The sequence below is a fragment of the Callorhinchus milii genome, unplaced genomic scaffold, assembly GCF_018977255.1.
Source record: "Callorhinchus milii isolate IMCB2004 unplaced genomic scaffold, IMCB_Cmil_1.0 Scaffold1, whole genome shotgun sequence".
Classification (NCBI taxonomy): Eukaryota; Metazoa; Chordata; class Chondrichthyes; order Chimaeriformes; family Callorhinchidae; genus Callorhinchus; species Callorhinchus milii.
Window position 1 is genome coordinate 110,905,290 of NW_024704742.1, and position 23,171 is coordinate 110,928,460.

At 44.1% G+C, this 23,171-nt stretch overlaps 1 protein-coding gene across 1 annotated transcript in view; it reads left to right on the forward strand.

Moving 5' to 3' along the window:
- Positions 1 to 20,528, forward strand: part of LOC103178418 — a 46,379-nt gene extending 25,851 nt beyond the window's left edge. The window contains 7 exon segments of the mRNA XM_042346985.1: positions 3,437 to 3,863; positions 6,430 to 6,505; positions 7,866 to 8,013; positions 11,487 to 11,508; positions 12,060 to 12,316; positions 12,756 to 12,911; positions 20,187 to 20,528. Coding sequence (XP_042202919.1) covers positions 3,437 to 3,863; positions 6,430 to 6,505; positions 7,866 to 8,013; positions 11,487 to 11,508; positions 12,060 to 12,316; positions 12,756 to 12,875 — 1,050 coding nt within the window. The 3' untranslated portion in view covers positions 12,876 to 12,911; positions 20,187 to 20,528.
- The last annotated feature ends 2,643 nt before the right edge of the window (positions 20,529 to 23,171 follow it).

Below are 23,171 nucleotides of genomic sequence, written 5' to 3' on the forward strand. Positions count from 1 at the left end.
GGCGCGGATATGAGGAAAAAAGGACAGCTCAGGGTCGAACAGAACCCCGAGGTTCCTGACTGGCTTTGAGATTTGGAGAGTGCAGCCTTGGATGCTGATGGTGTCAGTGCCTGAGGTGTGGAGGCGCTGACGCGAGTCAATCAGGAGGGCCTCAGTTTTGCGCACGTTGAGTTGAAGAAAGTTGTCTCTCGTTCAGGACTCGATATCAGACAGGCAGGCTGTCAGGACATCAGTGGTCATGGAGTTGAGAGTAGAGGAGGAAAGGTAGAGTTGGGTGTCATCCACATACATGTGGAAGTTAACTCCATGTCTGCGGATGATGTCACCAAGGGGGAGCATATAGAGGGTGAAGAGAAGGGGACTGAGGACAGAGCCTTGAGGGACACCACAGTGCGAGGGCTGGAGGAAAAGCCATTTGTGGAAACAAAATGAAGATGGTGGGAGAGGTACGACCTAAACCACTTAAGGACAGGGCCTTGAAGGTTGAGGTGGGAGGACAAAACGGTGGAGGAGGATAGCGTGGTCGACCGTATCGAATGCTGCCGATAGGTCGAGGAGGACGAGGAGGCGGAGGGAGCCCTGGCCGCAGATGATCAAGATGTCATTGGTGACCTTGACCAGGGTGGTTTCTGTGCTATGGGCAGCACGGAAACCCGACTGAAGGGGTTCGAATAATGCATGCGTGGAGAGGAAAGAGCGCAGTTGGGAGGCGACAACTCTTTCAAGGACCTTGGACAGGAAGGGTTGGAGATAATAATAATAATAATAATAATCCTTACATTTGATATAGCGCTTTTCACGTTGGGAGGACGTCCCAAAGCGCTTCACAGAACACTGTAAAGTGAATTGACTGTATATTTGTGGGCGAACGCGGCAGCCAATTGCGCACAGCAATGTCACACAAACAATCGTAGATTGAAAATGACCAATTTATTATTATTTTGGTTTTGGAGGGATTATTATTATTAGGCTCTGTGTGGAGTAAGGAAACTTGCCCAAGGTTTCGCCCTGCCTGGAATTGAACTCAGGTCTCTCACTTGCAAGCGAGTGCTCTAACCACTGAGCTACAGGACTCCAGATGGGCCGGTAGCTTGATAACTGTGACGCATCAAGGGAGGGTTTTTTCAAAGAGGGAGTGATGATGGCAGTTTTTAGGGGAATGGGAACAGAGCCAGAGGTGAGGGACAGGTTGATGATGTCTGTGATATGTGGGGCAAGGAGGTGGAGCTGAGAGATAAGGAGTGGAGTGGGGATGGGATCAAGGGAGCAGGTGGTGGGTTCCAGGGACAGGATGAGTTTGGTGACAGAGGGTGGGGAAACGGGTTCGAAGGTGTGTAGGGGAGGATGGGTATGAGTCGGAGTGTGGGAGGGAAGGGGTGGGTGGTGGGTGGAAGTTGGAGGGGGAGTGAACGCGGAGCGGATTCCCTTGATTTTGGATTCAAGGAAATCCAGCATCTCCTCGCAGTTATAGTTGGAGGAGATGACCTGCGCGGGGTGGCGGGGGGGACGGAGGAATCAGGATGTGGTAGAAAACAGAAGCCTGGGGTTGTTCTTCGCCTCCAGGATTATCCTGGAGTAGAAGGACGACTAGGCCCAGGCTAGAGTGGAGCAGTAGATTTTGAGGAGGTCCAGCTAGATTTGTCGGTGGACAGTTAGGCCAGATTTGAGGCAGGTGCATTCAGCGACCCGCACCTGGCTCTTCAGTGAGCGGAGGTGGGTGGTGAACCAGGGGGTAGAACGAGAGTAGGAGACAGTACGGGAGGTGATGGGGGCAAGAGTGTCGAGTGTGGAGGAGAGGATGTTGTGGAGGAGGGTGAGAGCAGACGAGGGATCGGTGAGGGTTGAAGGGCAGAGGGAGAGGAGTTCAGAGGATTCCAAGGCAGCGGTTAGGGATTGTGGAGGTAACTTCTTCCAGGGGCGGTAGAAGATGGTGGGTCTGGTGGAGGTGGGGAGGGGGGTGGAGGTGGTGAAGGAGGTGAAGTGGTGATCGGAGACGGCCTTGTCGGTGATGGTGACATCCGAGACACTGAAGCCCCGGGTGATCACCAAATCGAGTGGGTGGCCGTGACTGTGAGTGGTGGAGTTGATGTGGTGGGAGAGGTTGAGCGAGGAGTGGAGGGAGGAGAAGTCCGAGGAGATGGAGCAGGAGGGGGTGAAGTGCAGGTTGAAGTCGCCCAGGATGATGAGGCGATCAGAGCAGAGGCAGAGAGATGTAAGTAGGGTAGAAATATCGGAGATGAAGGTGGGAGAGGTTTTAGGGGGCCGGTAGAGGAGGAGGATTTTGAGTGAGAGGAAGGAGGGGTGGGAGAGGGTGAGGTGCTCAAAAGAGGGGAAAGAGCCAGAGGAGTAGGGGGATAGGGCAAGTGGTGTCCTTGAGATAAGGGCTACACCACCGCCACGGCGGTTGGGGCGAGGGATGTGGTGGGAGGTGTAGCCGGGTGGTGTGGCCTCCGTGAGGGGGAAGGTGTCACCTGGGGTGAGCCAGGTTTCTGTTAAGGCCATGATGTCAACGCTCTCATCAAGGATGAGATCGTTGATGACCAGGGCCTTGTTACAGAGGGAGCGGACGTTTTGTAGTCCGATGTGGAGGGAGCGGTTGACAGAAGGGTGTGTGGGAGGGAGGGGGTCCAGGTTGTGAGGCAGGGGTGGGGGAATGGGGATGAGGGAGGAGAGGTTGGCTCCCCGGGTCTGTGTCCGGGGTGGCTGGCGAGTGTGGTGGGGAATGGGGCAGTCGGTGTGGCTGCTGCTGGACAGCCAACGCCGAGTGCCACGGTGAGCCCGGCGGAGGATTCCCGGGCTGGAACAGAGGGAGGCTGTGGGATGGTCAAGTGGGGATAGAAGGCGAGGGGGACGGAGAGAGAGGAGGACAGGGCGGGAGAGATGCAGAGGGGGGAGGGTTTGGGGGGAGAGAGGAGGGGTGGAGGGAGGGGGGGAAGGTCAGAGCGGCAGCCATAGTGCGCACGCGGGGACCGGGAGCAAGCGGTCAGGTGGATGGCATTTGCCCATAGGCTGGGGCTGGGGCTGGGGCAGCCAACCCAACAGGACCATGGTGGGCCCTGCTGCGAGCCCCGGGGGGAGGGGGTGGGCGCAGAGGGTTTTATTTTGCGCTCGCACACTCCTGCAACTAAACTATGACGTCAGTGGTTCCCCCGCTCCGCGCCCCCACAGTCCCTCCCCCCAGGATGGCTGCACTCCCTGCCGCCTTGTGCTTTATACTACATAAAAAGAAAGCCAGCAACAAAACACAGATGATCCTGTTCCTGACTTCAGTTGGGTATTTTTCAGTCAGGAAACGCCCAAAAAAACAAATGTCTTCACAAAAGGACGAAACAAGCCGAAACACAACACCAGCTCTAGATTGCCAAGGCGGAAGCAGAGTGAAGTGACTCACAGGAGAATTAGGAGGAATTTTTCCACAACAAGCTGCCAGCTTTAGAACAGACTAAAATCGGGTTTACAAACTCTGTCTATCCTGACCTCCGACAGTGTTTATTGTTTCACTGATTGTGTCTGCAGCTTTTACACCCAGTGCTTCAAATCAATCAACTTCACTTCAAGATCTTTGATTCTATATTTTTTTGTTCCGATCGTCATGGGAAAGGTGAAGGTTTTTGCAATAATCTACGATGGTTTTATTGACAACATTGCCCCCATGTTCACCAGTGGAGATTTAGTCTCTGGACGGGTTATTATGGAACTTTCTGATGAAATCAAGGTGAAATCTCTTAAGATCCATGCCAAAGGTCATGCCAAAGTCAGCTGGACAGTAAGGAAAAAGAAAGGCTCCAAGACCCACAGTAGAGTTTACCACCAAGAAGTGGAATATTTGAATCACAAAGAAGTGTTAATCGGACATGGAGTAGGTAAGTTATAATTTTTGTGGGTCACCTGGATGTCTGACACATGTGGAAACTCGTCACCGTGCCTCAGAGTATGGGGAAACAGAGCTTAGTATTGGTGAGTATGCGGACAGTAGAATTTTGGATTAGCTGGACCCTGTGCATGGTAGAGCTGGGGAGACCAGCGAGGAGGGCATTTGAATAGTCGAGGGGGGAGGTGCCGAACGTGTGGACAAGTGTTTCGGCTGTATCTGGGGTAAGGTACGGTCGGAGATGGGCAATGTGGCGGAAGTGGACGAAGGCTGTCCTGATCAGGGATCGGATGTGAGGAAGGAAAGATAGCTGTGGGTCGAATCTGACGCCGAGATTACGCACTTATCGAAATATCACTCCTTCCTCTTGGGTTTTTGAAGAAAGGCAACAATGCCCCCTATTGGTGATCGACAAGTTGGAGACCACTGCTATACGGAGATGGGAGCTATCAATCATGGTCAGCTCTTTATTTCTCTTTCATGAGATGTGCCAGATCTGGCATTTTCACCCAAGTCAAACATTTCTGCAGATAACCAATAAGGTGTAATCCAGGAAGTAGAGCACGCATAACAATCCCAAAACACTTGCAAATGTTGCTTTTCATTTTACCATTTCAAGAATAAATGCACAAAGAGGTCAAAGTACACATTGCAAATAATAATAATTTCCGTGCATTTGGATTAACGCCTTTTCAAGTTTATTGTCGAGACGTCTCAAAGTGTTTCACAGAGTACACTGTAAAGTGTTACAAACACTCTGGGAAGCTATCCTGCATGATGAACGGTCTGTAAATGCAAGTTGTTGTTGTAAAGTGGAGTGATTGTATTTTGTGGGCAAAACAGGGCAACCGTGTTTGAAATACTGGATTTTTTTCATGAAAATCAAGTTGTGCAATAATTTTTGTTAAACTAAGGTGAGGTCTGGAAATATCAAAGCCTTGGGCAAGAACAACAGTGATACATTGGCCTGTAGCCATTAGTCTGAGTCCTGTAACTCAGTGGTTAGAACAGTCGCATCGCAAGCGAGAGCCTTGGTTTAATTCCCGGCAGGGCCATATCTTGGGCAAGTTTCCTTACTCCACACGCCTGATAATAATCCCTCAAGAAAAAAAAACAATAATTAATTGGTCACTCAATTCACGACTGTTTGTGGGACACTCCTGTGCGCTATTGGCTGCCATGTTTCGCCCACAAATATATAGTCAATTCACTTTACAGTATATTCTGTGAAGTGCTCACAGAGGTCTCTGGCCTGCACTAATGTGTCAGTTTATTTGTCAAAGTCCATCACATGAGGACCTGGATTAAGCAGCTGGTGCTGAGTAACCCCTGAGCAAGTGTTATTGGACTTGGACCTCAAGAACTTCAAAGTGGCTGGCATATTATAAGCTGTCCTGTAAAGGTTCTCCCACCACACTGAAGGGGCAGATTCCTATCAACTAGGGTGGTCCTAGCTGGACAAGCAGGGGGAAAGCTTGTCAGATAATAATAATAATAATAATAATCCTTGCATTTGATATAGCGCTTTTCACGTCGGGAGGACGTCCCAAAGCGCTTCACAGAACACACTGTAAAGTGAATTGACTGTATATTTGTGGGCGAACGCGGCAGCCAATTGCGCACAGCAATGTCCCACAAACAGTGGTAGATTGAAAATGACCAATTTATTATTGTTTGGTTTTGGAGGGATTATTATTAGGCTCTGTGTAGAGTAAGGAAACTTGCCCAAGATAGTGCTTTCAATGGCAAATAATCAGTTTTAGTTCGTCTGACTCCAGCAGTACGGACTCTGGACACCCCAACTTTTGGCCCTTGCCAACCTGCGCCTAATAATTTCTGGATTTATATAAGAAGGATGCGGCCATCCAGGAAGAGAGTGCACATTTGCTTCCAAAAATATCTCAGGAATTTCCATATGTAGGTGGCATGCATGGAACACTCAGTTTGGTTCGGATACTCTTAATAATAATAATAATCCTTGCATTTGATATAGCGCTTTTCATGACTTCTAGACGTCCCAAAGCGCTTCACAGAATATACTGTAAAGTGAATTGACTGTATATTTGTGGGCGAACGCGGTAGTCAATTGCACACAGCAATGTCCCACAAACAGCCATGGATTGAAAATGACCAATTTATTATTGTTTTGTTTTGGAGGGATTATTATTAGGCGTGTGGAGTAAAGAAACTTGCCCAAGGTTTTGCCCTGCCTGGAATTGAACTCAGGTCTCTCACTTGCAAAGCGAGTGCTCTAGCTACTGAGCTACAGGACTCCACCTTAAGTATAGTGATGGATTTCCTGTTGTATCAGACATTCAGCAGACCCAAAAAAATGCTGATACTCAAGTGCAGTGCTGGGCACTGTTTTACCTGCAGTGTCAGGCCACCTTTAATAATCCTCATATCTGCACACCAAGGTACCTCTAGTCCTCTGCTCCATTTAAAATCTTACCATTTAAGATGGACTTTAAGAACACTGCATTAACTCATAATATTTTGCTTTTGTTTTGCTGCTTCACAAAATCGCATTTTATATCCAGTATTTTATTTTGGTTTAGGTGACTTCACTGAAGATGTCACAACTATGCGTCCTGGCAGATATGAGTACCACTTCAGATTCATGCTTCCACAGGCGTAAGAGCTGCATTTTTGTTCTACCTTTATAATTTATCGTTGAATTTTCTTTGTGTATTACACATAGATGTAAATGTGCTTAAATGTGCTTAATTATTGGAGGTTCCTTTGTTGGATGCATTATTAAACTGCCTCCCTGATCAGGTGAATATTAAAGATGCAATTACATTATTCAGAATAAGAAGGGAGTATTTCCTGGTAAACTAGCCAATATTAATAAATAAATAACCCTTACATACCGAGGAAGGTGGGAGAGGGAGGGGAAAAGATGACCAAATGCACGGTCAAAGATTTAGGCCTTAACGTGCCTTGAAAGAGGGGAGGGAGGGAGGGAGTTGGAGGGACTCCAGGAATGGAGCTCTAAGGAGTTGGAGCAAAATGCCGATGTTGGGGCAGATGGGACAGGGGGGACATGAAGCAAGTCAGTGTTTGCTGGGCAATGGGAATGGCCGGGTCGGGAGGTTCGAGAATGATGGACGTAGAGGAGTGTTTCACTGGGGAAAGAGGGAGCTTTCTGTGAGGAAACTGCACAGCACAATGTCTCTCTTCAGTCCCCTTCACAGCGGCCAAGAGAGCAGTGGTCGTCTGTCCTGACAATGAACCACAAAAGACTTCTCTCTCTGCTCTCTCTCTCTCACTGTCTTTGTTCCTGTCTCTTCCCCTCCCTCATACATTCTCTTTCTCTCAATCACTCTCTCCTTCTCTCGATCACTCTCTCTCTCTCTCTGTACACTCGCACACATTCTCTCTCACACACTGCCACACACTCTCCCACTTTCTCTTTCACACATACTCTCCCTCGCCTCTGAATCACTCTCTGCTCTCTCTCCCTCCCTCTCTCGGTTTTATTCTACCCCTTTCTCTCATGCTCTCTCTCTCCCTCTCTGTCAATCACTCTCTCCCCCACCTCCCAACCCATCTCTCACACATTCTCTCCCTTACGCTCTCATAACTCTCTCTCAATATCTTTCTCTCTCTCCTCTCTCCCTTCCCCCTTCTCTCTCTCTCTCTCTCTCTCCCTCCCTCTCGCAATCTCTCTGTCTCTTTCTCAATCACTATCTCTCTGGTATGCAGCAGCGTTTGGTAAATAAGCAGTTGGTAAGAGACGGCATGAGCTCCTGACACGGCCGGTATTATTTCCATGCTCCACTCTGCATCCTCCCAACCACCAGTTCCTGCTGCTGCGGTGAGAGAACAGGAGAGAGGGAGCGAGTGGCCCGAAATTGGAAATGGTCTCAGGCTGGATGAAATCACCTGCCATCCGGATGCAACCAGTGGGCCACCTGTTGGACCACGGTGACGTAAATTAACATTGTGCATTACGCATGTCTTTTTATGCCTTTTGTTTTTTTGCTAACAGACCATTACCTGCTACATTTAAAGGCTTATATGGCAAAGTGGAATACACGGTAGAAGCTAAACTAAACAGGCCATGGAAGCTGAGCTTCAGCGTGGAACAACCTTTGCCAGTTTTTGAACGCATTGATATTAACCATCCACTGCTTCTGGTAAGTGAATGGGAAAGTGCAGAATGGAAAAGGTAACTGTGGATATTCTATGCTAAATATAGCACCTGCTGAATTCACTCTTCAAATTGCTGACACAGTCTGCTTCAGTGCTTTCCTTGATTATCCCTACCACATATTCACAAGATCACAAGATAAGTTCAGAAGGCCGTTTGTTCCTTTTCATTTTCATTTAATTGATCATTCACTCCATGGCTGTTTGCTATGCGCAAATTGGCTGCTATGTTCACCCACAAAAATCTTAGTTGCTCCACTTTACATTATATCTTGCGAAGAGCTTTGGGATACCCTCCTGATGTGAAAGGCACTATATCAAACGCAAGAATTATTATCTTTCCAGAAAAAAAAACCTTACTATCTTTACATCACAGCACCAATGTTTTTTTAAGTGTGTCCAGGATCCTGGCAACCTGCTCCAGGTTTCAGTTACCCTTTGGGTAAGGATATACTTCCTGGTTTCTGTTATGAAATTGCCCTTTGCAACTGTAAACATACGTCTCCCTCCTTTTATCCTTCTGTAGCAGTCTTCAAGTCCCATCTTAAAACTTAGTATTTTCAATTATGCATGTTTGTCTTGTTTATTGCTACCTCACATTATTATAATAAGGAGAACAATGAGTCACACCTAGACATTTTTCAGCTTCCCCCTTGGCAACTTCTATCCCATTCATAGAGTACATGTGATCCCTATTTAACTTCCTTCATGAAGTACTTTGCATTTATCTATATTAAATTTTATTTGCTGGTTATTGGCCATGTGTATATCCTATCAAATTCTCTTTGCAAGCCCTTTGCTCAAGTGCAAACCCTCTAATGTCCAGTGCCTTGGGACGCCCTTCCAATGTGAAAGGAGCTATATAAATGCAATTTGTTGCTGTTATTTGCTGCTTCCTCGTATTCCACAGTTCTCCCCTACTTAGTGTCATCTGCAAATTTAATTACCTTACATTGTGTCTATAAATCCAGGTAATTCAAAGAACAAGAGGGGTCCCAGCGTAGACTCCCGAGTACCCCCATTTAATCTTTCTCCACATTTTGACCAGGTCACAAATCCAAACTGTTTGCTTACCTGCTTTGTCCTGAGCTTGATTCTGTGCCATTTACAACAACAAAATTATATTTATAGAGTGCCTTTCAAGTCGGGAGGACGTCCTAAAGTGCTGAACAGTCAGATGTCGGGGCCCGAGCATGGGGGAGGGGTGCTGTAAGGTTGAGGGAAGGCAAAGAGGTGGGAGGAAGACCAAAGGCACGGTCGAAGAGAAGGGTCTTGAGACCGGCCTTGAAGGATGCTAGGGAGGAAGCGAGGTGAAGGGACTGCGGGATGGAGTTCCAGAGTGTGGGGGCAGAGAGGCTGAAAGCCTGGCCACCGATGGTAGGGCGGGTCGGGCGGGAGGTATGGAGCAGGCCGGAGCCTGATGAACTTAGGGAGTGGCAGGTTGGTAGGGAGTCAGCAGGTCAGAGAGGTAGGAAGGGGCAAGGCAATGGATGGCCTTAAAGGTGAGGACGAGGATCTTGAACTCGATTCTCTGGGGGATGGGGAGCCAGTAGAGTCGGGCGAGGGTGGGAGTGATGAGGTCACGGAGCCTGGTGCGTGAGAATACACGAGCTGCAGAGTTTTGGATGATCTGCAGCTTGTGAAGAGTCGGGAAGGCCGATGAGGAGGGAGTTCCCGTAATCGAGCCTTGATGTGACAAATGTATGGGTGAGGGTTTCGGCAGCCTGAGGGGTGAGGCAGTGGCGGTGTCCGGCAATATTGCGGAAGTGGTGGTAGGCAGTGTCGGTCATGGTACGGATGTGGGGGAGAAAGAACAGTTCAAGTTCATTAAAGATATCGAGGTTCCTGACTGGCTCAGTGAGGTTGAGTGTGCAGCCATGGAAGCTGATGCTGCCAGCGCCTGAGGTGCAGAGGCGCTGGCGCGAGCCACTCAGGAGGGCCTCGGTCTTGCTGACGTTGAGTTGGAGAAAGTTGGCCCTCCTCCAGGACTTGATGTCGGACAGGCAGTCGGTCAGGACGCCAGTAGTCCTGGAATTCAGGGTGGAGGCAGAGAGGTAGAGTTTGGTGTCATCCACATACCTGCGGAAACTTACCCCATGTTTGTGGATGACGTCACCAAGGGGGAGCATGTAGAGGGTGAAAAGGAGTGGACAAAGTCCTGAGGAACACCGCACGAGACGGTGCGGGGGCTGGAGGGGAAACCGTTTGCCACAACGAAGTGGATGCGGTGTGAAAGGTAGGACCTGAACCAGGCAAGGACAGAACCTTGAAGGTTAAGGTGGGAGGAGAGGGGTTGGAGGAGGATTGAGTGGTCCACGGTGTTAAAGGTGCCGGAGAGTTCGAGGAGGACGAGGAGGCAAATGGAGCCCTGGTCACACATGGCCAGGATGTCGTTTATGACCTTGACCAGAGCAGTTTCTGTGCTGCACGGTAACCCGATTGGAGGGGTTCGTGGAGGGAGTGAGAGGAGAGGAAAGAGTGAAGCTAGAAGGCAACAGCTCTCTCAATGACCTTGGATAGGAAAGAGATTTGAAATGGGCTGGTAGCTCGATAGTTGTGAGGGTCAAGGGAAGGCTTTTTCAAGGTGAGTGTGATCGGGGCTGTTTCGAGGGGGGAAGCAACAGTGCCAGATGACACGGAGAGGTTAATGATGTTGTGATAATTTACTTGTGATAATTGGTTTCACTGTGTGTGCATGCAGTCAGCCAGAAATATTTACACTGAATTCTGTGCACCATGAATTGAATTGAAGGGGCAAAGTAGATATCAAGCTGGCTTTGTTTGATAGCACTGTTGCCTCTGAGTCAAAAGATTATGGGTTCAAGTGCCAAGACATTGAGCTCATAATCTAAGGTGACATTACAAAGCAGTGTCAGGTGAGAACTGAGTTGTCAGTATCAAATTATCAACTGGTACTGTTTTTCCCAATGTCATGACCAATAATCTCCCAGAAAAAAATTGTAATTCACTTCTTTGCTGTTAGTGGGACACTGCTGTGGCAAATTGGGTGCTGCAATCCCTTATAAGTACACAGTCACTACATTTTACAAAAACCCACAAAGGTCTTTGGGAGGCTTCAATGTTATAAGACGTTATATCAAATGCAAGGATTATTTTATTGAAAAATATGAAAGGAATAGACAAATAAGATGCACTGTATTTGTAAAAACCTTTAAAAAGCATCTAAGTGTATCAACAAGGTAGTCAAACATAGCAAAAGTAAACAACAAAATTGCATTGTTTACTTTTGGGAATCATTAGATCAGTTTGCATAATGAACAGTTTGCATGATGATGGTTACCCATCAACATCCTATTATAACATCAAGCTATTTCTAAAACGAGTCCAGCATCCTGACCTCAACGGTCCTTTCACATAATCTGTTCCAGTCATTAGATACCCATTGGTAAAAAAAATGCATTCTGGTGTTGATCTGAAACTGCTCTTTGTTACTCTGAAGCTGAATCCTGATATTTCTGAAAGTACCGTTTGGGGTTTATTCACTCAATCTCATATAAAACCTTATATACTTTTCTAAAGTCCCTTCTGAGATATCTCTTTTCAAGGCTGAAAAGCCATAACTTATCTCATTGTTGCTCATGGCTGTTTCTTCTAACATTCTTTTGGTCATCTTATTTATGGGACATTGCTTTGCACAAATTGGCTGCCACATTCACTTACAAATACAGATTGCAATTCACAGAAATTTCGCAAAGCGCTTTGAAACCCTCTGGATGTTATAGGTGCTATATCAGATGAAATTATATTATTATTATTAATATACAGTTTTGTAATGTTACATAAAAGTAACAACTTTACCACAAGCCTGTTTTAGATAATCATTGATAATTGACTCCTATCAGGTTAGAGCACAAATATTACAAATCACTGAGCAACACTTAATGCAGTTTGATTGATATTATTTTTAAATTAAATGGAATTTATTAATGTTCTATTTAATTTGTTGTTTTAAATATATTTTTATTGGCAATACACAAAATAATTACAATGCTTTTTTTCTCCCCTGCTAAAGGTGAAGAAATTCAAATATTTGCTGAATTTGAGAATGGTTCCTCCCGTGAGGTAGTGCCAAAGGCAGTCATTCATCAAACCCAAACTTTCTTTGCCCAAGGGAAGAGCAGGAAAATACAAGAAACAATAGCCAAAATAGATGGAGAACCAGTGGCTCCAGGACAAACAGGAAAGTGGATTGGAAAAGGCATGCTTATTCCAACTCTGCCTCCCTCTTACCTCAGCTGCAGAATAATCACTATGGAGTACACATTGATGGTAAGCTGCTTTCTTGCATTACTGGTTTGCATGCTGATAATGTGGAAAGAGCGCACTGAAAGCATCTGCATCATCAACAACGCAAATTAATGTTAAGCACAATACATAAGCTAGAGCGCAGTGAAGGACCAAAAATTTACAAAATAAAAGATCTCACCTCAGAGATCACACAAAATAGCAGCCCGTGTACCCTGAACAGAAAAAAAGCACTTTATGGGACTCTAACTGAGTTATGTCTCTGTTGATATTTTGCTGAACTCACAAACAAATCTCCACGATTGGCACTTGCGTAGCAACAAATAAATCCTCGAGCAAGGCCATTACACTGAGGCTTCTGGAGGGGGATGAGTAGAGGAATCTGAGATGGTTGTGAGGAATTATGCTTGTGAGGGTGGCCTGAGTTGGTGACAAATTTTAATATTTGCTTGTTTGATTTTAGGTGTACCTATCGATCCCTTTAGCATTAAATCTAAAGGTTAATTTGCCACTAGTTATCGGTACGATCGCCTTACATCCTTCATACTACAGTGGTGGTGAGCAACCAGAGATGTTAGCATGAACTGGTTGTGCCTCGCACTGTCGGAAAGACCTGAAGGTAAATAACTGCCTCTGACAAAAAATACCATTACAGAAAACTAAGCCTTCAATATTTGGAGGTCAGGTTCGACTCCCAATTATTCTTCCTCCCCCACATCCGGTCCCTCACCAGCACCGCTTTCTTCCACCTCCAACGCATCGCCCGTCTTCGCCTATACCTCTCCCCAAAAGCCGCTGAAACTCTGGTCCATGCCTTTGTCAACTCCCAGCTGGACTATTCAAATGCCCTCCTCGCCGGCCTCCCCTCCACTACCATCCATAAAATCCAACTCATTCAGAACTCTGCCGCTCGCATTCTTACCGCATGAAACTCCGCTCCCCGATCACCCCAGTCCTTGCCAGACTGCACTGGCTTCCTATCCCAGAGAGGATCGATTTCAAGATCCTCACCCTCGTATTCAAGTCCCTGCACTCCTCTGCACACCCCTATCTATCTGACCTCCTCTCTCCTCAGCACAGTACCCATTGCCTTTGTTCCTCCGGGTCTGGCCTCCTCCTTGTCCCCCGAGTCCTCCGCTCCACCCTCGGCGGCCGTGCCTTCAGCCACTATGCCCCGAGGCTCTGGAACTGCCTTCCTCACTCCCTTTGTCTCACTCCCTCCCTTCCCATTTTCAGGTCTACGCTGAAGACCTTTCTTTTCGACCGCGCCTTTGGTCACCTTCCCACCCCTCCCCCTGGCTCGATCCCGGGATCAGTTACTGTAAAGCGCTCTCAGACGCTGTCCAGTGTGGAGGGCGCTATATAAATCCAAGTTGCTGTTGTTATTAGAGTAAGATTTAATGTCATTAATGAGATAAAAGTGACCCACTTCATTGAACATAGTAGCTGCAGCAACACAGCTCAGTACCTCTCTTCTCTCATACAAACAAGTCTCTCCCACTCCTCCTTCTTTTCCAAATCAGACGAATGGGAGTGATTGTGCTTCATTGTACAATAGTGAGCTGTATTAGCACAGTCAGTTTTATTTGTTCAAAGTTATTGACAGCTCATGTTCTAGGCTGACACTAGACTATTTTTTAACAACTCAGATTGACATTAAAGTAGATCAAACATAGCACAAGACTTTGACCATTATCTGTTCGATAAAGGGGATAAATTAACAATGTTTTAAATGTTCAATGTGATAATTATGGCCATGTAATAATTGTGTTTAACAACAAATGACATATAGGTGGCAGCACCCATCTCCTGCAGAGTAGTCTCTCCTCTCTTTCACACTGAGATCAACCCCATCTTGAATTTCAAGCCAAGTAAATGTAACTGTAAACTTTAGCTCCTAAAGAGACTTGTAACATAGTTTGTTTAATATTCATTTTCTCGGTTTGATCTGTCATTTTGTCCTCTCCCTTCATTTTATTTGATAATAATCTTAACCATATGCCAGTTAGTCACTGATTCACCAAGCAATTGAAATACTTATTTATCATATCAAAACCTTTTGAACACTTCTATTATGTCTCTCAATCTTATTTTTTTCTAGCAAATACAATCCCCAATTACTACTGAATGTTCTCTATATTCATAGAATCATAGAATCGTACAGCACAAAAAGAGGCCATTCGGCCCATCGTGTCTGTGCCGGCTCTTTGAGAAGAGCAGTGTAATGTCAATCCCACTCCCCAGCCCTTTCCCCATAACCCTGCAAACCCGTCCTCCTCAAATACCCGTCCACCGCGTTTTTAAAAGTAGTTATTGAATCGGCTTCGACCACCCTTTCAAGCAATGCGTTCCAGATTCGAACAACTGGTTAAATGGTTAAAATGACAAAATGTGGAGTCCTGTAGCTCAGTGGTTAGAGCACTCGCTTTGCAAACGAGAGACCTGAGTTCAATTTCAGACAGGGCGAAACCTTGGGCAAGTTTCCTTACTCCACACAGAGCCTAATAATAATCCCTCCAAAACCAAAAACAATAATAAATTGGTCATTTTCAATCTACGACTGTTTGTGGGACATTGCTGTGCGCAATTGGCTGCCGCGTTCGCCCACAAATATACAGTCAATTCACTTTACAGTGTGTTCTGTGAAGCACTTTGGGACGTCCTCCCGACGTGAAAAGCGCTATATCAAATGCAAGGATTATTATTATTATAACTCGCTGCGTGAAAAAAAAATTCTCACCTCCCCTCTGCTTTTTTTAGAGACTATTTTAAATCTGTGACCTTGAGCCACCGACACACGCAACAGTGGAAACAGTTTTTCCCTTTCTAACCTATCAAATCCCCTCATGATTTTGAACACCTCTATTAGGTCTCCTCGTAACCTTCTCTGCTCCAATGAGAATAATCCCGGCCTCTCTAGCCTTTCCTCATAATCAGGTCCCTCATTCCTGGTACCATCCTTGTAAATCTCCTCTGCACCCTTTCCAATGCCTTAACATCCTTCCTATAGTGTGGTGCCCAGAACTGGGCGCAGTATTCTAACTGAGGCCTAACCAGTGTTTTATATAGGTTAATCATAACCTCCCGACTCTTGTACTCTATGCCCCTATTTATAAAGCCTAGTATCCCATATGCCCTTTTTACAGCTTTATCTACCTGTCCTGCCACCTTCAATGATTCATTTACCTGAATTCCCAGGTCTCTCTGTTCTTTTACCCCCCCCTTAAGATTGTATTACCAGCCTATATTGCCTCCTCTCATTCTTTCTACCAAGATGCATTACCTCGCATTTCTCCACATTGAAATTCATCTGCCATGCGTCTGCCCATTTTACCATTCTGTCTATGTCTTCCTGCAGTTGGCTCCTATCCTTCTCACTGTTTACCACCCCACCTAATTTTGTGTCGTCCCCAAACTTGGAAATGGTACTTGCTATACCCAAGTCCAGATCATTTATATATATTAAGAAGAGCAGTGGTCCTAATACCGATCCCCGGGGGACGCCACTATACACTTCCCTCCAGTCAGAAAAGCAACTGTTCACCACAACTCTCTGCTTTCTGTCTTCCAGCCAGTTCTGGATCCATGCTGCCACTGTCCCTTTTATACCATGGGCTTCTATCTTTCTTACTTTCATGTGGCACTTTGTCAAATGCCTTTTGAAAGTCCATATAACTGCATCAACTGCACTACCTTAATCCACCCTCCCTGTTACCTTATTGAAAAAATTCTAATAGATCTGCCTTTAACAAATCCGTGCTGGCTGTCCCTAATTAACCCGTATTCTTCTAAGTGAAGATTTATTCTGTCCCGGATTATAGTCTCCAGGAGTTTCCCCATTACTGATGTTAGGCTGACTGGCCTGTAGTTCCCAGGTTTGTCCCTTTTTGTACAGGGGAGTCACATTGGCCACTCTCCAGTCCTCTGTCACCACCACTGTGTCCATCGAAGATTGAAAAATTGTAGCCAAACCCTCCGCTATTTATTCCCGTGCCTCCCATAGTACCCTTGGTTGAATCCCGTCCAGACTGGGCGACTTATCCACCTTCAGCCCAGTCAACCTTTTCAGTACTTCCTCTCCTTTTATACTGATCCTATCCATTTCTTCTCCCCTCTCTTCCGATACTGCGGCATTTGGTGCTTCCACTTCTTTTGTGAAGACAGATGCAAAGTACTCATTCAGTACATCAGCCATGCCCTCTGCCTCCACAATAAGATTTCCGCTTTGGTCCTTGATTGGTCCCACCCTACCTTTGACTAACCTTTTTTTGTTGATGTGTTTGTAAAATATTTTAGAATTCCCTTTAATGTTACCCGCTAACCTTTTTTCATATAATCTTTTTGCCCCTCTTATTTCCTTTTTCAAACTTCTTCTGCACTTCCTATATTTTATTTGGTTGTCTTCTGTGTCTTGGGTGACATTTGTCATACGCTTCCTTCTTCTGCTTCATTCTAGATACAGTTACCTTCATCATCCAGGGAGGTTTGGATGCCCTAGTTTTCCCTTTTGTGGGAATGTATTTATTCTGTCCCCAAGCTATCTGATGCTTGAGGACTTCCTGCTGCTCTTTAGTTGTTTTACCTGTCAATCTTTCTTTCCAGTCCACCTTGGTTAGGTCCCTTTTTATCTCACTGAAATTTGCCCTCTTCCACTTGAGTATCTTCACCTTAGATGGTTCCTTGTCTCTTGCCATATGCACTCTGAATCTAATGATGTTATGATCACTGTTGCCCAGATGCTCTCCCACTGAAACCTGCTCCATTTGCCCTACTTCATTCCCCAGAACTAGATCCAGCACTGCTTCCTTCGTTGTTGGGCTGGAAACGTATATTCTTTCCAAGGCCTTGACATTGTTCCTCAAGTAAAACATCAGAATTGGGCACAGAATTCCAAACTATGGACAAATCAACGATTTACAGTGTCCTGAGTGTTTGGGACATGCCGTCTTTCCTCTTATCTCAAACTGCAAGACAAAGTAGAGACCAGGAATAAGAAGACAAATCTTAACTTTTATCCTTCTACGGAGATTTTGTCCTTCAAACAAGGATGTCCCCATTCCTTTGTGACTTAGCCTTATCGAAAACCTTACAAAAAGGAATCATCTTCCAGGCTCTCTCAAACTTCATATCTCTTGGCTGCTGGAAGAGATTCTACCAGTGACAATGATGTACACTGCTTTCCTCTTGCCTTGCTCTTCAGATAATAATAATAATAATCCTTGCATTTGATATAGCGCTTTTCACGTCTTCTCGATGTCCCAAAGCACTTCATAGAACATACTGTAAAGTGAATTGACTGTATATATGTGGACGAAACACAGCAGCCAATTGCGCACAGCAGTGTCCACAAACAGTCGTGCATTGAAATAATCAATTTATTATTTTTTAGAGGGATTATTATTAGACGTGTGGAGTAAAGAAACTTGCTCAAGGTTTTACCCTGCCTGGAATTGAACCCAGGTCTCTCACTTGTAGGCAAGTGCTCTAACCACTGAGCTACAATACCTTGCACTCACTCCCACACAAGCGAAATTAATTTACTAAAATATTGTATCCTGATGATTTCTCCCTGTAAAGAAAAGAGAAGAAACGATTTTTTTTCAACTTTCTCTGATCACAAAGAATGGAATTGATTCTTTGGAGGCAATAGATATTGTTGGTTGGCAATTTTATTTACGCAAAAGGTTAATCAATTACTGGAACAGGTAGCCAGGAAAGGTGGTAGTGGCCAGTACCCTAGAATTATTTGAAAAGCACAATGCTTTCAACTAAGGGATCGCAATTGTAGTGTTCCTAAACACATTCTGATCCTTAATAAATAAACAAGGTTAAAATGTGCATACCCCCCTCAGTATAGAGGTTCTCAAAGCCAACTGAAAACATCACGAGCCTCATTGCGGCATCCCGAGGTGAGGCCAATGTTTAGAAGTCAGACCAGCTATTTGAAAGCTGTAGATATAGTAAAGTTGTAATTCTGTAAAGCGGCCACAAGATCAGAACTAGAGTCCAAAACATCTATTTATGTTGCTGAAAAAGTAAAGGATCCAATTAGTGCTTTGGTTGTAAACAGGAGATTGCTACAATCCACATTTGTATTTCACAGCCACCATATTCTTATGCTGTATTTGTATGAATTCTTACCTTATTTAGGCCCAGCTGCACAGATTCACTGAAATGCAGCCTTACTAGATGGTAATGCAAGATGACAGCTCACACCATCTTCAGCCAGTTTGGGCATAACAGTTATTCAGCAATCAGGAGGAGGGGAATATTTCAATACACATTTTAACATTTCTGAATCAGAAAATGGAATTTATGTAGAATTCCTGCAATTTTGATTCCATTATATTTTCGTGTAATATCTAACAGTGCAACTAAAATAGCCAGTTAACCTTGCTTAAAGGATATGGGAAAATAGGTGTAACTATAATAAGTGATAAAACAAGTTGCAGTGACACAGATACAGTGCATATTTTGCTCTATTATATCTTGTTAATAGTGAATAACATTAGTACATATACATTATTACCATACAGTATATGCATTAGAAATACAAAATGGAGGACTGGAGGAGTGCTGTATCTCATTTGTTTGATAACAGAATATTGCCATCATTCTCTCTACTCTACCACTGCTATACTCTTTAACCTACTCCTCAAACATAGTGCCACAAACTACAGTCTAACAACTCTCACTGAGATTCATCTGACTCCAGTTCAACTCTGAATCTTGCCCCAAACACATTAACCTCACAGGGTCGAGTAATACTTTGGTAAGGTATTTTTTGCAGCCAATTCAAAAGTGGAAATATTTACTATTGATTACAGACCATCCAGATTTATTAGCACAAGGTGTTTTTTTAAAAAAGGCTGATTCACATTTTTTGTTTCTGTGGTGACAACAATTTGCATTTATATAGCACCCTTCAATCAGGGTAGTGTCCCGGAGTACTACACAGTAAGCGTAGTAATGTTCTCCAAGGTTGGGGATTTCAACCCGGTGGTAGAATTTTGCCTCTATAAAGCTGACTTGCTTATTTTTGTTTTGGCTGCAGAAAACAAAACACTCCCCTTTTTGGGTCTGTCACAATTTCCCTGTGTTTTCTGGGGAGGTACTTTATCAACTTTCAGTTCAGACCCATGAATATATACAACTCAGCTGTATAATAATTAGCACTTAAACCAGAGGTGAGGAACTCCCCAGGACTTTCTCACCTCTGATTTCTTATCAGCCTCTCTAACTACTCACTCAGACTCAAAGGAATTAACTGAGTCAGGGACCAGTTACTTTTCCTTGCCCCCCATTCGTGGAGTCCTGTGGCTCAGTGGTTAGAGCACTCGCTTTGCAAGCGAGAGACCTGAGTTCAATTCCAGGCAGGTTAGGGCGAAACCTTGGGCAAGTTTCCTTACTCCACACAGAGCCTAATAATAATCCCTCCAAAACCAAAAACAATAATAAATTGGTCATTTTCAATCTACGACTGTTTGTGGGATATTGCTGTGCGCAATTGGCTGCCGCGTTTGCCCACAAATATACAGTCAATTCACTTTACAGTGTGTTCTGTGAAGCGCTTTGGGACGTCCTCCCGACGTGAAAAGCGCTATATTAAATGCAAGGATTATTATTATTATTATTTCTCCTATTCTTCCCACGCTGCAATGGTTCTCAGAATCTTTGCTGAATTACTTTAAGCCTTGTCTTGACCTTCAAATTTCTCCATGATCTCGCAATTATTTATTCTATACAATCCACTTAAATTTGATGCTCTGCTTCTCCAATTCTGGTCTATCACTTGATCTTCATTCCAATTGCCAATTGCACACAGCAGTATCCCACAAACAGTCGTGGATTGAGTGACCAATTTATTATTGTTTTTTTTCTTGATTATTATCAGGTGTGGAGTAAGGAAACTTGCCCAAGGTATCGTCCTGCTGGAAAGCGAACCTAGCTCTCTCACTTGCGAGACGAGTGCTCTAACCACTGAGCTATAGGACTCCACAGTTTGTCATTTTAACCATTTTGTGACGCTCTTATTCTATGTGAAAGATGCTATATAAGTGCAAGTATTTGCTGTTATTACTTTCCCTTCAATCATAACATGTGAAAGAATTGTTACAATGGAAAGAGCAGAAGATACAAGTTGGTGCATAAATTGCTCCTCTGTCATCCACAGTCCATAACTGGATTTCTGAGTTTTCAACAAATATGTTATTTCTTTCACATATTCAAATAAAGTCATGACATCCTCAAATATCATTCATTGTCTACATGTGGTTTTATTCTTTATAGTGTCCGACTGTGTTACTGTAAGAGCCTCTAAAATGGAGTTAAAAATGACTAATTTACTGTAAAAGCTAATATAAGACATCTTGATGAGAAAGTAAGGTACATATCAAAACCAAAGATTATTATATAAAACTGACTGACTGTGTTACTATAAGAGCTCATAGTGTGGCGTTCACTTACAAAATACACAACTGATGACACTTTACAGTACTATATATCCTATGAAATGCTTTGAGGCATCCTCCCAACGTGAAATTGCTGCATCAAATGTAAGGATTATTATTATAAGAAAGCATCCCAACTCTCAAGGCAAAGGAAGAGTGATGTGAAGCACAGGTGCACTGGGATTGTTTTTCCCGAATCCTCTTTTTAGTGAAGTGGAATGTGCTGTATATTCCTAATATTGGAATCTCTGATGATCCTAATCCCAAAGCTTTTCTTAATATTCCACCGAACATACCTACTACTTTTGCAGCCTCAGGCAATGATCACTGATAAAGATTATCACTATTGGGATCGTTATTTCTTTATACAATTTGTGCCAGCAATTTCCCACAAACAGCCATAAAGCAAAAGACTAATTTTATCTGGGAGATTGTTGGCCAGGATCCCGGGAAAAACTCCATTCAGGAATTTCCATGATGACTCAACCAGTGGAGTTATCACAGAAGTTCCTGAACAATTCCTGGTAAATCAACTGACCATTGCTAGCATTATTGGGACTATCATAGCTTATTACAATACTTTCACCTTTCCCATGGTTGTATTATATTGATTTGTTAATCATACGTGGTAACATGGTTTATCATAGTTTGCTACTGAGACAGACTCTGGATGAGTCATTACTAATGAAATCCAGATAATGAAATCCAGATGAGATTCATACAAGAGAATTTATTTACACCCCATTAAACTGACAAGTTTCAGAATTAGTTCTGTTTACTGGGATCATCTGAATTATTTAAACTAAAAAATATTTATTACAACTACAACTTGAATGTATAGAGCGCCTTTTATGTGAGTAGCATCTTGGATTGTTTAAGAGTGGTGTAGTTTGATGCTGAATTAAAAAGAACAGGCAAAGAGGAAAGTCTTTGGGCATGATTTGAAGACAGGCAAAGAGCGGCAAGACAAAAGAGTTGATAGACGGAGTTAATAATAATAATAATAATCCTTGCATTTGATATAGCGCTTTTCACGTCTTCTAGACGTCCCAAAGTGCTTCACAGAATATACTGTAAACTGAATTGACTGTATATTTGTGGGTGAACGCGGCAGTCAATTGCGCACAGCAATGTCCCACAAACAGTCGTAGATTGAAAATGACCAATTTATTATTGTTTTTTTGTTTTTTGGAGGGATTATTATTCCAGAGATTCAGGGCATAGTGTCTGATAGCACAGCCACCAATACTGGAGGAAAGGGACGAGGGAAATGCAGACAACCCAAGCCAGCTGAGTAAAGGCGGCAGGTAGTGGAATGAAATGAGAAGACATCGAAGAAGTAAACTGTAACTCAATTTGCTCCCTCTCAATTTCTCTTCTACAAACTCAGATTGTTCTATGTGCAACTTTACTGTAACTATTGTATGTTACAGGTATATCGTTGGACAAATAAGTACATCTTATTTCAGAAGACTACATTTTATATGAATATTGTATATTAAAACAGGTTAAACAGTGTTCAGATGTGTGGTTAACAAAATGAAATAAATTGGCACAAATTTATAGATGTTAAAGTTCAAGATTGTGTGGTTAGCCTTTCCCTACTAATTTGTCTCAGTCAGGTTTTACACTTGGCTTGGCTACTTCACCATTGCTCTAAGCACATTCTCTGCACTTTGGAGGATTATATTCAGAATTTTGTTGAGCATAATTGCACAATTCAATGCTCCTCCCCATTCATTCTTATTTCTATCTGTTTGTCTCTGATATCGTAATTTAAAATAATACATGCGTTTTTACATAGTACTTTATCATATCATTGAAACATCTTTCAATGACAACGGCCCCTCGAGCCTGTTCCGCCATTCTATAAGATCATGGCTGATCTGTACCTCAAGTCCAATTACCCATCTTTGCCCTGTATCCCTTAATACGCTGAACTAACAAATATCTACCTACGTCAGTCTTCAAGATGTGAATGGATCCAGCATTCTCAGCCTTTTGGGGGAGAGAGTTCCAGATTTTCACTACCCTTTGGATGAAAAACTGTCTCCTAATTTCACTCCGAAATGGTGAGTTAGGTATGTTTTAAAGAACGTTACAGGATTTTACAGTACAGTCACTATATACTGTAAAAGTAATAATCCTTACACTTGATATAGCGCCTTATCACAATGAGACATCTACAACAACAACAACAAGATTTCATTTATAGAGCGACTTTCATGTCGGGAGGACGTCCGAAGGCGCTGGACAATTGGGTCGGGACCCGAGCAGGGGGTAAATGGTCAGGGTGAAGGGAGGGAAGGGAGGGAGCGAGGAGGGGATAGAGAGTCGCGAGGGGAGCTGAAGGCACGGTCGAAGAAAAAGGTCTTGAGACCGGCCTTGAAGGAGGAAAGGGAGGAAGCAAGGCAAAGGCACTGGAGGAT